This window comes from Artemia franciscana, chromosome 11 (genome assembly GCF_032884065.1).
Source record: "Artemia franciscana chromosome 11, ASM3288406v1, whole genome shotgun sequence".
In the NCBI taxonomy this organism is placed as follows: Eukaryota; Metazoa; Arthropoda; class Branchiopoda; order Anostraca; family Artemiidae; genus Artemia; species Artemia franciscana.
Genome location: NC_088873.1, coordinates 22247260 through 22265749, shown reverse-complemented (window position 1 = coordinate 22265749; position 18490 = coordinate 22247260). Strand labels below are relative to the sequence as shown.

The window sequence follows — 18490 nt, the reverse complement described above, 5'->3', positions numbered from 1 at the left end:
TTTTGTTTTAGTTTTCAGCTTCGCTCTTTACTTCCAGAAGAAAAGCTTCGCTTTTTTTTTTTTTACTCGTTTTCTTTAATATGCAAAGTAAAACATACAAAAAATCATTGTTTCAATTGGGCAATGAAACCAAAGAAGTAAGCATGATTTTTAAGGGCATTAAATATAGGTTTTACTTCTGACATTAAAATTTTTGCACAAGATACGAGCCTTTTTGCCACGCAAAAAAGAGCTTGAGGCATACGTCATTATGCTATCCTTAAGAACTTGCACATAAAGAATTTAATTATTTTCATATAAATGGGAGCAAATAAATGACATTTCATTCATTATTTTTTTTTTCTAAAGAAAGTTTTTAGCTTTTACTTACTAAGGGGTGAGAGTGGGAGCATAAAAGAGGGAGGATTGTAAAACTCCGGCTGAGGTCGCTTGACGAATAGTACCCTCGTTATGCCTCCCAGTCTTTGATGACAAAGATCACTTTATCATCTTCTGGGAAGCTAGTTCGGCAATTCCGAAGCCAAAACGAGTCAAATATACAGTGCGACCACTTACTGAAGACTCGATATCTACGTTTGGTCGCTGGATCGGTAATTATCAGTTTGAGGACATTTGCTCTGAACAGGATATTAATATCAAAGTCACTAAGCTGAATGTTCTACTTCAGGAGCAGTTTCAGACTTGTTTCCCCGTAAAAGTTATTATTGTGAGTGACACTGATAATCCGTGGATAACCAATGATCTAAAGAATTTAATAAAAACCCGTTGTCGCCTTAATATCGCTGGTGATACCGTCGCTTCAGCCAAGTTGTGTAATCATGTTGTTAAACCGAACAAGCGCGCCAAGAGGCAGTATGTGAGGGATAAAATTACTCCCTTGCTCACAATAGTCCCCCACAAATGGCATTCCTCAGTAAAAAGACTTAGCGGTAAGACAACACTCAGAGATCTAAGGCTGCTCAAAGAGGACGGTACCTTGACCTCAGCTAATGAAGTCAATTCTTTTTTTCTGATATTTGTACCACATTTCCATCAATCACCAAATCAGAAATTGATACTATCATGCTGGTGCGGAGATTGATGACGTATGTGAAGTCTCTGAATTCACTGTTTATAAGGAACTCCTAGGACTGAAAGCAAACTGTGCGTCCCACCCAGGTGAGCTTCCAGTAAAGCTGTTACGCGAATTTGCCATTTTTCTTGCTAAGCCACTCTCTTCCACAATCAACCAATGTTTCCGTCAGCAAGTATTCCCTAGTGCTTGGAAAAGAGCATATGTCCTCGTTATTCCAAAAGTAAGGTGTCCAAAATCTTGTAATCAACTCCAGCCTATATCAATAACTCCGAACCTTTCTAAAGTGGCAGAAACATTTATTTACCACAAACTTATGTCACAGGTCTCTGTACATCTAGACCCGTATCAGTATGGATGCTTAAGAGGCAGTAGCAAAACTGTGTATTTAGTGCAGATGTACCATCTCATTGTCGAGTGGCTCGACCGAGGAAGTACTATAGTCGACGTTCTCTTCGTAGACTAACGAAAGGCTTTTGATCTTATTCGTCATTCTCTTGCTATCACAAATCAAGGCACCGTAGACTAACGAAAGGCTTTTGATCTTATTCGCGATTCTCTTGCTATCACAAATCTACGCACCATGGCTGCGCGCAAACATATTCTCCTTCTAGTGATCACTTTATAAGCCTGCCATCAGTGCGTTTACAGTCTTTTCCCAGGAGATACCGACTCAGAATGGGTCGAGCTTACATACGGAGCCCCACAAGGTACTAAGATCGCTAGTCTACTGTTTTTGGCAGTGATTTCATTCTTTCCGGCTATGAAGAAAGATTTAAGTATATAGACGATTTGTCAGTCCTACTGAAGTACATTGTTGAGAAGTCTGAGGCTGTTCCCCAATTCTGTAACAAAATAATCAACAACTTTAAAGATGAATGTACTGCGAACAGCCACCAAATCAACGAAGAAAAGTCTAAAATCCTTTGCTTTAATCCCCTGAAGAGAGACTTTGTGTGCCCTCTTCCTCCTAATCCTAGTGAATCTTCGGCAGTAGTGCTTGGTGTCAAGTTTACCATCGACTGCTCTTTCAGCCTTCATGTCGATGCAATTATCAAAAAGGCAAATAGTGCGATGCAGACACTTATACTAATGCGTCGATTTGGTTTCTCAGTGGCACAACTAAGGATAGCCTATCTCACTTACATCCGACCAATTTTAGATTATGCATGTCCCGTATGAGGTCCACAAGTCAATAACACTATTTACCTAAGTGACCAGCTTGAGTCAATACAAAAAAGAGCAGTCAAAGTAATATTGTGCGATGCTTCGACTGAATATCAGTTAGCATTATCCACTTTAAAAATTCCCTCTCTTCAAGAGGGTCATCTCAGTTTGATCCTTGAATTTGGCCAATATCTTCTCAGAAGCGATAAACACAGATCGATACTACCACCAGTTTTAGTGAAAATTCGAAGTACTAGGTCGAAGAACATTGACAGATTAGCAGCACCTCCTTCACGCACAAATCGTTTTTCCAACTGATTCATCCCTTTCTTTGTATCAAAGTAAAACAATTGTTGATTTAATCTATTTGTCTTCTGATTTTTTCGTCGTTTGATTTAATCCCTTTTTTTTAAACACAAGCGCCATATAGTTGTATGACTATGAGAGAATAAATAAAACCGATTCTATCGATTCTTTCCACTCCAGAAACGGGACCAAAAAATCTCATTTGGCACTACGGTACTTTACGATGGAACTATGAGGACGAATTTAAAAGAGGCAGTAGTTTTTAATTAGGCTATTAAGTATATCTCTGCAATCTTGTGGAAGCCTGCTAACCTCAGTAGCAACAAATTCGAACATAACAAACTATAATGCTAGCAATTGGAAAACAATTTCCATTTTTCTACTTATGGTTAAATATCATGATCAGTTTCCTAGTCTCTTTGATAGCCTACTCCCCAAAATTTGGCAAAAAACACCCAAGTGATGCGTTTTCATACCCCGCCCAGCCACGATCGACCCCGTTCAGTGCAGGGTTGCCAGATTGCACACTTTTCGTTTGAAATACCTTCTTTTTATCTCGAGGGGCAGGCGAAAGAGTGAAAACCGCTCTTTTGGGGTATTACTTTTAATTTACTTTAAACGTTAGTAGTTGGCAACTTTGGCAGAAGTGTAATTATTCAAGGAACAGGGTTGTCAACTTGCATACTTATTGTTTGAAATGCACTCTTTTATACCTTAGAGGTGATGCACAAGCAGCGGCAGCCATGTGCATGCAAATTTTTGGACTTGTACTCTTTTTGAGCAAAAATCATTCTTTTTTGCCTTGATTTGCACTCTTTTTAGACGTCAGCAGTTGGCAACCCTGGTTCAATTAGCTTGATGCAATTGATTGCAGTTGCAGTTGACTTTCATTACTGAGTCAATGAAGACCACTTTTTTTTAGAAGAAAAAGGTTAAAAGAAAAATTGCCTCCCAGTGATGAAAATAAATTGCATTAAGCTAAGGGGTCTCTAATTTTAAACTGATGATAACAGCTCACAGTGAATAAAAACTAGGTAATTTCACACTAAGTAAGATCACACTGCCTTTCCTTGCCGATAAATGATACGATTTATCCGTATTAAAATTAATATTTATCGAGTAATACTATTTCCTTGTTTTTCAAGATGGAAGGGGGAGGGGGCTGAAAACCTCTGGTTTAAGACTTTAGACATGAAAAATCAATTGGTTCTTTAAGAATTTGCATTCCCCGGCATTTCGACTCTCTTTTTGGGAAATTGAAGTTCCGTGTCAAAAAATGAGAAAAAACTTTTTCGTGGTTTGTTAAGATGGGGATCAGAGTCTTCTGTTTAGAGTTTTACACCAGGAAAAATTGATTAGCTCTCTCAGAATTCTCAATCTTTGACATTTTGACCCTCTTTGTACAAAAATTGATATTTTGTGGCATATAATGTCAGAAAACATCACTCTACTGGGGTTTGTCAAGTTGTTTGACTCAAAACCTCCTGTTTCAGGCTATGAAAAATCAATTGGCAGCTTTACATATTCAAATCTCTCCGATTTTATGTTTTGTGGCACAGAATGGTAGAAAACGCCACTTTGTTATGGCATGATATATTTTGTTAGTTAAAAAGGGTACTAGATATGGCACTCCAGAATGTGCTTTCTGCCAAAATTCTACAATGAATGGTTCAATATGATCGAACCCCTGGAAAAAGGGAGGAAAGAGACACGTCAGTGCTTCTCATGCAGAAAAGTTATTTCCTTGTTGTTTAAGGCTACAACTTGGTGTAACTATCTTGTATACGGTTTTTATTCATGGTTATTCCAACTGTGTATTTTCCATTTCAATTTGACGCCATTTTTGATGGTTTTCTGGCTCTTTTTTGAAATTTCTATAAATTTGATTCCGCACTAAACTTTTACTATTAAGATTAATCGAAGAAACAGTTAACGTTTTTGAATAGTTTACAAATGACAATATTTTCTCAATATATAGATTGCTTTTTTCAAAACATAGTTTTAAACTTTTGGTAACTATGAGTCGTGATTCACCCTTTTATTTGGTGATAGCTATGATAGAGCGTAAGCCATTTATTCACGTGACTGTCATAGGCTTCAAATGCAAAACACCGAATTAGAAGTTTCACCACATACGTGCGCAGCCGGAGACCATTAAGACCCCCCTTCACCAAAGGTTTTGACGAGATTCATGAAAATATCTCACATTTTCCTTATTATAGAAATAATAAATATTTTTTATTTTTATAAATTCCTACACAGGTGCCACGGCTACGTGAACCAAAATTTCATATGTAGTTCTATTAACATATATAAACTACCACGAATTAGATATTAAAAACAATAAAACAAGGACATAAAAATGAACTAGATTATTAAGAACCATGCGCCAGTCCACAAGCAACAACTCTTTTAGATGCCCATTAACCTGTATTTTTACGCGGTTCAATATTTCAATAAAATGTTCCGCTCTAAATGTTTCTCCCATGATGATATAATTATGCAAGAAACCTAAAGACGTTGCCAGTCAATGCAGTATTGGGGCAATTGCCGAACACGGTGCAGTTAAATCAAAGCCCAATATTTTGCGGGGATGCACTTTGAATGTACGTGGGATAATCGAGAGTAAATGATACTCTATTCCAGCTACAAGAGACAGTGCCGATGTCCAAAAAACAGTTTAGCTCCCAGCGACTGATCTAGGATTTCGGGAAGGGGTCAGTGCAAAATTTTGATGACCTTAGGCTTTATTTTCTATTTTTCCTTGAAAGATTCGCATAAATTACAAATATTCTATAAGTTACTAGATCGGAAGCAGGACTAACTGTCTTCATTCAACTTTTCCACTGAAGTGCGCTCTTTCTGCCCCACAGGAATTAACAGCAATAGTCTTAATTCCTAGACTAGAAGACATGACTAGTCGTTTTCTCGCGTGGCGTTTATAGTGACTAGTTGTTTACGTACTTCATTTTTAACATCAAATTAATTTTTGCTTGAAAAACATTAATCAGTGATTGTCAAATCTCAATAGAAATTAACTTGATGGACTTAGTTCCGTCAAGAGTTAAAAGTAGAAATTATGCTTAAAGTTCAATGTGGTTTTAAACTTAATTGCAATCTTCGCTTACGGTATACTTAATGGACAAATTGATGAAATTTGTGGCCTGGAAAATAACATATGATCTTGTTTTTACGCTCTTGTTAAGACAAATACAGTGCTTTGCAGGATAAGGATTGTTGATACAGCCTCTGGTTTAAGCCCAATTGCTACTGGTAGTAACGTTTTGTTACTGAAAATATAAGACAGAGCTAAAAAAAATAAAAAAATGAAATAAAAAATAAATAAAAAAATGCATTAAAAAAAGCTGTAGTAGTTACACACTGCAGTTTTTTTTTTTTTTTTTTTTTCCTAATGCAACCAAAAAGGTATTCTAAACATATAAATACACAGAAACAGAAACGAATAAGACTAAAGGTTAAACCAGTCTGTATACATCTTTACACCCGGAGGTTGAGGACATAGGGGCTCCTAGAAGGTCAGGTCAGTACGAAGCCCCTAGTCACATTCTGTAAAGGTATTTACGAAAACTTAGGGTGGTTTTACCTTTTAACGCCCTCCCTTCTCTCCGGAAGATTCCATTGTGCATGATTTCATCCACATAAAAAATACATAGCCTACTCTAATACGAATGAAGTTCCACTCCCCTCTAGGGCGTTTGGTTAATTTTACATACCATTCGATTCTTCGTTTGATGCTCATTCCGAATGTAATGATCACTACTGTTACATTAGCATTCTAGTTTGCTCCTCCAATAATCGAGCCAGGTAAATTCCTATGCTATATACAAAAGTTTCTGATTTTATGGATTTCTGATTATTTTTGTGTGCCTATTTCTTACCAACAGTTGATTCATGGTGCCAATTTGTAAAAAAAAGCAAGATCGACAAACTATAGTGCATCATCTAGGGCTACATCTGCACCCCTAGAGTAAAGGGGGGCTGTGACGCAGTCACAATGGCAGTTATTGTAATACTTGAAACGAACTTTGAATTGGGAATTAGATGGCATTTTATTTTTCTCTGCCTGATTTCTGCTCTTTTAGCAAAATCAACTTGATATTGGGCGGGAGGGGAATACAATACTCTCTCTCTCTCTCTCTGTCTCCTCTCTCTCTCGCTCTCCCCCCTCTCTCCCTCCCCCTATCTCTCTCTCTCTCTCTCTCTCTCTCTCTCTCTCTCTCTCTCTCTCTCTCTCTCTCTCTCTCTCTCTCTCTCTCTCTCTCTCTCTCTCTCTCTTTCTCTCTGTCACATGCACACACATTCTCTCCCTCTGCTAAATCTCCATCTCAGCGCAAATTATTGAAATAATGTTTTATTCTTCTAAAGACTTAACTAAACACAAATATTTAAAAAAAAGGAGAAAACTGTATGACCATTTTCTAGTTTCCTAATTTCGTATTTCCTGAATACGCGGCTAAACAAAGTTAGTTCTTCTTGAAATGCCGATGTTAGTCTTTCAGGGAGTTGTAAAGCGTATATTTTCAAAACAAAGGTAATAATCATATCATTGTATACTTGGAAGATTGGACGAATAACAATGAATTTGTAAGAAAATAGAATTTTAAAACTATATTTTGTGCCTGCAGATCTTGACTTACCATCTGGGTTAGTCATGCCAACGCGCAGCTTATACTCTCTTCCGTAAACTAGTTCAGTGATCTTTCTGTCATTTTCACCAAGTAATTTTATGTATATATCGGAAGATTGGTTTCTGAAAAAAAAAAGAATTAAAGTGATGTCACAACTCTAGCTCAGGATCATTGCATGTCAACATTCTTCAAAACGACATTCCAGATTTTCTAGTGAATCTACACAAAGAAGAATTCAATTCCTGTACCTTTTTCCCATTTCTAAATGTGCTCTAAACTGTCCAACAGCATGCAAAAATGTCAACATCGTCTTTATCGAGGTCTTTATGACAGTGCGAGAACAAGGCCCATAAGCTCCTCCCCGTTCTTTTTTCACTATTAAATTTAAAAAAAAACTAGTTTTTTTAACTGAAAGTAAAGTGCGACATTAAAACTTAAAACGAACAGAAATTACTCCGTATATGAAATGGGTTGTCCCCTCCGCAATCCCTCGCTATTTACACTAAAGCTTTTAATTGTTTTAAAAAGTAGAATTGTGGCAAAGAGTCAAACTTTTGCGTAAAGAGCGAGGGATTGCGGAGGGGACAACCCATTTCATATACAGAGTAATTTCTGTTCGTTTTAAGTTTTAATGTCGCACCTTACTTTTAGTTTAAAAAAACTAGTTTTTTTATTTAATTTCTGAACATTTTTGAATTAATGCATGTTTCATTTTGGCTCTCCACACATAAATTATTAAAATAAAATTTGTATATTAATTCTTTTTTCGCTAAATGGCTTTCTCTTAGTTTTGATCAGCCGATTTTGAGAAATAAGGGGCGGGGAAGGAGGCCTAGTTGCCCTCCAATTTTTTAGTTACTTAAAAAGGCAACTAGAACTTTTAATTTTTAACGAACGTTTTTATTAGTAAAAAATATACGTAACTTAAGAATTAACTTACGTAACAAACTTTTATATTCTTATATTTTTATTTTGTATACGAGGGGGTTTGTACCCTCGTTAATACCTCGCTCTTTACACTAAATCGTAAGTTGTGTCCCAATTCTTTAAGAATGACCCCTGAATCAGAAAGGCCGTAGAATAAATAGTTGAAATTACTAAAAATACTTTAGCATAAAGAGCGAGGTATTTATCTCCTCCTAAATACCTCGCTCTTTATGCTAAGTTATTTTTAGAACCCCTCATATGCGTAATAATCTCTGTTCATTTTTAGTTTCAATGCTACTCCTTACTTTCAATTGAAAAAACGTTTTCATGTTTATTTTTTCATTGTTTTTTTTATAGTAATGCTAGAAAATCCTGTGCCTTTTTTATTGAATTTTTCTTCCCCCATGACATATTCCTCCAAGGAAAGATCCTCCCACATAGCCTTCTCCCCCCAACCCCACCCCCCAAACCAAAAAAATCCCCCTGAAAACGTCTGTACACTTCCCAATAACCATTACTGTATATAAACACTGGTCAAAGTTTGTAACTTGCAGCCCCTCCCCCAGGGATTGTGGGGGAGTAAGTCATTCCCAAAGACATAGTTATTATGGTTTTCGACTATGCGGAACAAAATGGCTATCTAAAAAATTTGACTGACTTTGGGAAAAAAATGAGCGTGGGAGGAGGCCTAGGTGCCCTCCAATGTTTTTGGTCACTTAAAAAGGGCACTAGAACTTTTCATTTAAGTTAGAATGAGCCCTCTTGTAACATTCTAGGACCACTTGGTCGATACGATGACCCCTGGGGAAAAAAAAGAACAAATAAACACGCACCCGTGACTTGTCTTCTGGCAAAAAATACGAATTTCCACATTTTTGTAGATAGTAGCTTGAAATTTTTGCTCTAGGGTTCTCTGATACGCCGAATGTGGTGGTGTGATTTTCGTTAAGATTATATGACTTTTAGGGGGTGTTTCCCCCTATTTTCCAAAATAAGGCAAATATTCTCAGGCTCGTAACTTTTGATGACAAAGATTAAATTTGATGAAACTTATATATTTAGAATCAGCATAAAAATCCAATTCTTTTGATGTATCTTTTAGCATCAAAATTCCATTTTTTAGAGTTTCGTTTACTATTGAGCCGGGTCGCTCCTTACTACAATTCGTTACCACGAACTGTTTGATTACTGCTGGTTGCATAACTTTTGTCATTAAAGCATGTAACAAATACACATTTCACCGTAAAACTTATATAATTTATTGAATTAAAAATAAATTTCTTGGCATTATATGACACAATAGATTCCATTTCATTATTTCCAGATTTCATTGATTTTTAAATATCTATGTTTCAGAAATTTTGTATTCCTATTGACGGGGACAAAAATGAATCTACAAATGTAATTACCTTATCTAAAATTAAAGTAGATCAAAATACTCATTGCAGCAGATTGTTTCACAAAATGGAATTGGCCTCCAGAAGCCAATTTGGGTCTAAAGGGTGAAAAATAAGTTTTTACTAATGAGATGAAAGCTTTAAAATATTGATGTGCTGTTTCTTCTAATTTGTAATATGTCATTTGCTTCCCAATTTGTCACTCTCTCCTTGAATAGTAGCAAACGAAGCTAAAGGATACTAACTTGAGCTTACGGTTGTAAATCAAGTTAGTTACTTCATGTATAGGTTGTGAATTTTGTGCATTCCTAGTTTAATATGCAAACTTTGACTCCTTTTAATGTGTTTCCGCATTAGATTCTGTCAATGAAAATCTGTATCTCTAATCCTTTGTGCTATTTGGTATTTTCTTTAGCTTTTGACATTTTTGCGCTCTATTTTGTAGATTAGGCAGTGAAATGCCCAGAATGAGTTTAGTCTCTGAATAGAAACATTCATTCATTATGACACTGGGTATACTTTTTTTTAGGTACTTGTGTATTAGCCAGTACACACTCGAGAATTTGGATCTGCAAGATCAGACAATAACGAGCTTATAGCTGTCAGTATTCGGAGACAATTAGCTTATGCTCAGTTGAAATCTACTTTGTAGGTACATTTTCTATTAAAATTTTATTATACAGAGAGTATTTTGGTTGGATTAGGTATTTAATATAATCGTTGGTGCACTGAGACAATAGTTAAGGGCAGGAGGGGGCTGACCAGGGGTCCCTGAGCCAACCAGTGGAAAACTTTAAAAATTAGAAAAAACGGTGTTTTAAGGCATTACTTTCAGTTTATTTTAGCTCTTCGAATGCAAGGTTTTTAGTAGGGACAAAGGAATGAATGATAGAACCGTACATATTAAATAAGATATAAAAGAAAATGTAATTTTTTTCTTGAGGGGGGGGGGGGGTTACAGCCCTTTAGCTCCCCCCGAGGGGGCACGCCTGAATATAATGCGTTCTGCGTGGCCTTCTTTCCATAATTCTCTGTTGTAGTTTCATAATTTTGTTCCTAAAGTATTGTATTTAAGTCATATTTTGATATATTTCAGTATGATCAACCTAATTTCACTTCTCGAGTGTGTATTGGCTAATACACAAGTACCTTTTTTTTATTTTCCGATTCAAATATTTGACCACAACGACTAATTTCCCCAGTAATATCTAACCGCTGACGCCTCTAACAGTACTATGACAAGTCATTACTTTTATGGCAAGAATATTAGTCCAACAAAGTACTTTAGCTACTTTTTGGGGTGCTTTTGAAGATGCTTTAAAAAAATGACTTAGCAGAGTATAGAATGTAAAGCCTCCGCTCGATTCGACCAAATAAGAATGTATCAAGGCCAATCGATTGATGCCAAAATGACATCACTCTAATCTGCACAAAAGTGCGGGCGTTGCTATTACATATTCAAAATGTTTTGTGTGTCTTAATTAGCTGGAAGTTATCCAATACTTCATATGCTGATATTGCCAATTTTTATTCCATATTTTGAAAATGACAAGCTGGCAAGCGAATTCAGATAAAAATTATTTAAAAAATTAGTCATGAAAAACATCTTTTTCAAAGTTACACTTAAGAAAATTATTTCAAAAAGTTTGCTCATGCAATTCTTTGTAAGTCCGGCATGCACAAACACAACACATCTTCAGTCAAGTACTAATGCAGACCACGTGAAACCACGCCCCATGCTTTTAAAATACAAGCTTACAAGCAGTTCCGTATCCAAGGCCAGAAAGAGGTCAGGCACAGACGCACACAAAAGGAGAAACAAGTAAGCAAGCACGCAATTAAACAGATATCTTGACATCGTACTGACCTTCATAATGGTTTATGGTTTAAAATTTTTACTCTCTGCATCTAGATACTAAATGAAAATTTGCTTTCAGAAGTACGCACGGCACACTGCATAAGAATCACTCACAACTATTCGGCAATGACAGTTTTATGAGGTAGATATCGTGCAAGATTTCCTTTCTGATTGGCATCAAACAGATCAACAAGACGACCCGGAAGGATGTAGGTCATTCAAATAAATGTACTTTAGAAAGTATTTAACTCTCAAGCCATTTTGTCCTATGGCCAGCCTACTTCCGAACATTATGTGCACCATGTGACGCGTCCATGCGTAAGGGGAACTGTATCATTCCTGGCAAGTGGTGTTTCATGGCACGAAAAGGTGTGGTGTGGCGATACAGGTGGGGCTCCGTGGTGTGCACCGGGTGACCAAAAGAGGATAATTCATTGATTTTGTCAAGCCTGACGCTTCAGCACATGGTTATATTTCCTATGATTGTAATGGTTGAAAAGCCTTAAAAATATATCTCTAAAGGTGACATGGTTCACATTATATAAATAGCCCATTTCAAACCAGAGGTTTTACACATACATTTTAGTATAAAGTTAGGGATAACTCGTTCGAAGTAGACCAGAATTTACTCTATATACTTCGAGGGTCCAAAATAGGGGTCTTCCCTACCCTACTCAAGATATAAACAGGTTGCCCCACAAGTATCCCACTCCTATCGAGACTACTTCTACTACAACTGGTCCTGTCACCACTACGCCAACAATGACTAAACCAAACATGGTAGTACTCGGCTGTCGTCAGCCAAAAAGTAGTACGAACGCATAAAATTGACTTTCAGTTAAGGATGGAGCTCGTTTTGGTACAGCGAGTCCAATTGCCATGTCACAATTGTTCTATCGTTTATATTTTCAGAGATACGTCCTAGTACAGGCGCAAATACAAAATTCTCAGGTTTTCCATACCCAAAACCTAGTATCTACGTTCGGCAGAAAACAGAGCAGTAAACAGGGGAAGAAACTTGACTTCAGAAAACCTATTGACAAAGTTTCACCCGGTCCAAAAATGATATAAAAAAAAACATGATTTAGGGATTTTCTTGAAACTTGTCCTATCACAACTGGTTCTAACATATCTAAATCACACTGTAACAACTCCTACCAGACTATTTCTAAAACTGTCTAGACTAGTTCTACGACTGTCCTACCGGTGTCAAGAATTTAGTTTTCACCAAGATACTTTGGAATTATGTATTGATGAACAAAGCAGATATAAGCAGCATATTAAAAGCATTAGAAATAATAAATATCTACTACTAATGACAACTCACTGCAGCACCAAGCCGTCTGAGGACAACACGACTACGCACACTCCTCCTCCATCCCAATCTATTCAAAGCTCACTTTACACCCTCCCAGGAAGTTCTCAATTCCCAGAGATCTTTCTTTTTAGCATCCTCCAACCCCAACCGCAGACGACCTGCATTCCGTTTTGCTCAGACGGTTGGCCGTAAAGGAAAATCTTCGGCAATCTATCATCCTTCCTCCCCATAATTTGGTCAAGCCATCTCGACCTTTCTCCTCAATATAGCCCTAGAATGCAGGATTGAACCGCGCTTTTCGAACACCCTACTGATTGATATACGGTCAGTCAGGCAATTTCTCTGGAAAGCATCTAGCAAATCTTCATCCGCTTTTCGCAGCACCCATACTTCAGAACCATATTTGACCATTGCCAACACTGCAGCTTCTAATATTCTAATTTTGGTTTGCAGACTTATCTTCCTATTCTTCCAAACTTTTTTCGCCTTTGAAAAACCACCCAGAGCCTTTTCTATTCCACTTTTAACATCTTCACTGCTCCCATCGTCTTTACTAATAATACTATAAAGGTAATAGAAGCTTTCCGCCTGATCAATCTTTCGTTACCCAATGTCACCTTTCATCTTCACTTATTCTTAGCCTTATTGACTTAGTCTTCTTAACATTGATTTTCGAACCCATTCTAGCACCCTGAACTCGCAAAACCTCTAAAAGTTCATTCATTTTGCTCACACTTTCATCTAGGCTGCTTAAATCATCAGCATAATCTATGCCCAGGAAAGTTTTCCCTGGGCATAGATTTCTGTATTCTCCCATTGCCTTTCCTGTGATCCTTAAGACAAAGTCAACCAAAACGATCCATATAAAGGGGGATAAAACACAATCCTGCTTAACTCCTGAGTTAATACGAAACCAGCAGCTAACCTCATTTCCTAACCGCAACAGTGTTATTCTTGTATATAGCACTAATCACTTTAATGTATTTGCCTGGTATATTATACAAGGATAAGACCTTCGCTAAAGCTCTTCGATCAATAGAATCGAACGCTCGCTCATAATTTATAACACTAAGGACCAAAGGTGTTTGATAACTCATGCACTTCTCAATTACTAACCTAAGAGTAAAAACTTGGTCAACAAATCCTCTACCCTTTCTAAAACTGCACTGTTCTTCTATTACACTTTGTCTACAGCATCTCTCAGTCTAAAAAGTTTCATATTACTAAGTAATTTGCTACCTACCAGAAACCAGGCTATTGTCTCAATAATTACCATACTCGCTCTTGTCATTGCATGAGGGTGGATTTAAATGAGGTTTGAATTGCATGGGGGTTGAGTGGCATGATGGATTAAATGCACGGGAGTTGGGATGAATGGGGACTGAGTTAAACGGGAATTGAGTAGCACAATGTTTAAATTAAATAGAATTGAGTTAAATGAGCGTTGAATTAAACAGAGGCTGAGTCGCATGGAGGATTAGTTGAAAAGGGCTGAGTTTGAAGGGTTTGAGTTGAATGAGGGTTGAGTAGCATGAGGGTCAGGATGAATGGGGGGTTGAGTTAAAAGGGGGGGGAATCAGTTAACCGGGTGTTCAGTTAAACGGGGGGGGGGAGGGTTAGTTGCACCAGGGTTCAGTTGCACGGGAATCAACAATAAAGCAATGAATTAGCGTAAGATAAAACAATAATGCATAAGAAATACCCTTGCAACTTAAATGTGACTCGTGGGTAGAACCTAGAAATGAAGGAACTTTTTTGTGATTTGTATTCAGGGAACATTTGCATTCTAGGAGTTCTAGATGCTAGTTTCAGCGACTGTAGCAAACAATAGGCTTTAGGAAAAAAAGAGCTTCAATACTATTGTCAAGGAGTATAATGAAAGGAATGTTAAGATAATTAGTTCACGCTTTATATATGAAAGACTTCCAAAAACTTTAGTTTTTGGAAGTTCAGCAGGGTCTAAAACAGTAGGAGGTCTTCGAATGAGGAATGAGGAGACCACAAAATTCAGGAGGGGTTAAAGAATAAGCTCTTAAGAGAGTCATTTATTAACAATATGCTAGTCTTGGCGTGAAAAATTCACAATCCAATCTAGGGAATAATAAAACCGGCATCACAAGGAGCCTTACCTCGAATTACGAAATCCAGACCTTCCACATGTGATGACATAAAATTTATCATCGGCTAGTTCAAGTGTCCTATGAAATCTCACTGCAATTGGAAGTGATCTTTCTTGCTGAAAATTGGAAAAGAAATACAATCTTAATTATTGCACAGAAACAAATGAACTATAGAGGTTAAAAATTAGTCTCGGGATCAATCACCCTAAAAAAAAAAAAAAAAAAAAAAAAAAAAAACTATTTTCACTCCATAGGAGGGACATATCAAATGTCCCCAAATTTAAAACCTTCATGCGTACGCTCATCAGGTCTGATCATGGCTGCATTCCAGGTTCAACAAAGAATAAATAAAAGACACGAAAATGTAACTCTTTTTTTTCCATCTGACATTGTCTTAGTAGCTGGAACGAAAGAAAAGTAACTTTGAATTTGCTTTTTAGTAGCTTTTACTAAAGATGTTTAAAGAGCATTTTTCAGTTAAGTAACTGTACATCATTATCATCATTGTAATTAACACCAATTGGAAACATGTTGAAATGATTATTAGACTAAATTATTATGAAACTATAATGAAACTAATAAGTTACTTTTTTAATAATCTTTACTGAAGTTATTTAGCGAGCATTTTAAGTAAAGTAACTGTGTATCATTATCATCATGGCAATTAACACCAGTTGAAAACATGTTAAAATCAGTATTTGACTAAATTATAATAAAACAGTAACGAATATAATTGAAACTCATAAATAAAATAAACGTACAACCTAATAAGCCCGTAGTTGCTTCACAACCATTCCCGGTGGATGCAACTTCAAGAAACTTATGTAGTTAAAGTATAATTACAACGCCTTGCAACCTGGAATACACCCCATATCTCGATGTCCACATTCGCTGATAACTCTCTATTCTACACCTACAGTTCTTATTACATTTCATGCATAATACTTGTGCATCTTTGTTTTCAATAGAAAAAAAGCTGACAAGAAGTAGGAATTTTCAAAATAAGAAAAAAGTAAGAATTTCAGTAAACAAAGTTTTTCTTGGCTTCATTGAAATACGAGCCACAAAATGAAAAAGAAACATGTATAATAATACATTTATAAAAAAAAACCTGAAATCTCAAGACTGTTGTGTTTTTATCAATTCTCAATTCTCCTGTTATTACACTTTTTAAGCCCCATTTCCCCTCCCCAATTAGTTTGCATGTATATGCCTGGCCTGACTATAGGCGAAACTATCCTTTAAAATTATGTTTTTTCATTGTTTGCTAATAGACTGACATTTTATTTCGAAAATCGATCCAATGAGAAACTATAGAATTAGGGAGGTTTGTACAGTTTTCTGAAAAAAAAGATTAAGAAAACGACTTTAAGGCTTGTCGGTTGAAATACATAAAAAGAAACTAGAGCAGGCTAAACTCTTTTGCAAAAATCAGAGGAAAAGAGTTCACCCCCAGACAAAATCTAAAGCCAGCTCGGTTCAGCAAAAAAAGTAAATAAAACAGTCGTCAAAATTCTAGGTAGCCACCTAAAATTTGACAGTCTGAATGTGATGCTATTAAAATCAAAAAAAAAAAAGTTTTTTCAACTGAAAGTAAGGAATAACATTCAACCTTAAAACGAGCAGAAATTATTACGTATATGAGGGGTGCTGCCCCCTCATCAATGCCTCATTTTTTACACTAAAGTATTTTAGAACATTTAAAAAGCTTATTATTCTAACTAAACGGCCCTTGTCTCTCAGGAGTCGTTCTTAGAAAATTGGGACAAGTATTGAACTTCAGCGCAAATAGCGAGGTATTGAGGAGTGGGAGTCCCCCTCATATATATAATAATTTCCTCTGTGTTTTCAGTTTTGATGTAGCTCCGTAATTTCAGTTGAAAAAACTTTTTTTTATATTTATTTTCTGAACATTTTTAAATGATGCCAGGAAATCCGGTTCCCCCTCCATGGAAACGTCCTTCCTCCACAGAAAATCCCTCCATAGAAAGTTTTTCCCACGTAAAATACCACCCACCCACCAGGAAAATTCCTCCCAGGCAATTCCATTTTAGCTGAAAATTCCTCTAGAAAATATCTTACGGACAATGCGGGTGAAAAAACTTTCTTAGCGCACCTTCATTTGAAATAGACTTCAGTTTCTGATTGTTTTTAAAATCATGCCAGAAATCCCCTCCTCCGTGGAAATTTTTCCACGCAAATACCCCGTCCCCTAGTAGGAAGTTGCTCCCGCAGAAATTTCCCTCTAGAGAATTTATCCCGCCAAAGACTCCCCCATGGAGAAACTCTCCCGTGGAAACTTCCCCCCCTCCCCACGAAGAGGTACCCTAGACAACTCCAACCCGGTAAAAATTACTTCCCAGATACTTCCTCTTAATATCTCTACATTTAAAATTGAGTCGGCAAAGAGAAAGTAAGACTAATAAAAGCAATTCGTATAGGAATTCTGGCAAAGTCCCCCCAATGTAAAATTTCTTCTGCAAAGTTCACCCTCCCCCTCCCGAAAACTTTCCTCTATATGGAAAATTCTCTCCGTGGAAAATCTCCCAGCTGAAAGTCCACAATGAAACTTCTCGGAAGTTCTCGGAGGATGACGTGATTTTCATTAAGATTCCCTGGCCTTTAGGGGGTATTTTCCCTCTTTTTCGAAAATCAAGCAAATTTTCCCATGCTCTTAACTTTTGATGAGTAAAACTGGACTTAATTAATATTATATATTTGGAATTAGCACAGCAAGTCAGTTCTTTTGATATGTATATTGATATTGAAATTCCACTTTTAGAGTTTTGTTTACTATTAAACCGCGTCGCTCCTTACTTACAATTTGTGGCCACGAACTGTTTTATATAATAATCATCGAGATTTTTCACCCTTTGCGTGTATTATATCCCCATTTTCTAAAACCAGACAAATTTTCTCGGTATAGTAACTTTTTGTGGGTATTTTTAAACTTAATAAATTGTATACATTTGACATTATCATAAAAATCTGAATCTTTTGACGCATATAATACTATCAAAACTCATTTTTTAGGGTTTCGGTTACTATTAGCATGGCTCACTGCTTACTTGCAATTTGCTGACACGAACTGTTTGGTTTGCCTGATCACTTGGTAAACAATCTAGACATTAAATTCTATTTACGTGGTTTACCTGTGTCGAAAATGTGTCAAAGATATGTCCGCGTTGTTAAAAGAGTCAGAATCTAGTCCTATTCATACATTCCAATCGAGGAATTAACATGAGACTTATTAATAGCTGAGTTTTCCCAAATAACGGAACTTAAAAAGACATAAGTAATGTAACCTTAACATGGCGTGCGAAAATTGAATTACTTAAAAGTTTCATTAGTTTTTAGTGTTGAAAAAATTAGTAGAAAAGGAAAAAATTCAATAGTAGATTCTTTATTTTAAGAAAATAACCAGCATTTCCCTTTTCAACATTAGATATGGTCTAAATGATACAACGTACAAACACAAATAAACAACGGAGTTCATAAGTGTAAAAACTAAATTACGCATTTTTCTTCATCAAATATCATTGCTTGATATTACATTTAAAAACATGCAGACAATATATTTTGCTGAAAAACAGTCAGCATCGCTGATTTACGTTTTTCATAACAAATAATCCACACAATAGAACTAAAAACCTAAATCTTATTATATAGCTCGGCG

The 18490-nt window shown here is 36.4% G+C and overlaps 1 protein-coding gene across 1 annotated transcript in view; it reads right to left on the bottom strand.

Annotated features, from left to right (window-relative positions):
* The window catches only part of LOC136032965 (uncharacterized), a 107076-nt gene that overhangs the window by 73160 nt on the left and 15426 nt on the right, over positions 1 to 18490 (bottom strand). The window contains exons 4-5 of the mRNA XM_065713460.1: positions 14824 to 14930; positions 7204 to 7316 (exon numbers count right to left, since the gene is read on the bottom strand). Of these exons, the coding sequence (XP_065569532.1) occupies positions 7204 to 7316; positions 14824 to 14930 (220 nt within the window). The remainder of the gene's footprint in view (positions 1 to 7203; positions 7317 to 14823; positions 14931 to 18490) is intronic.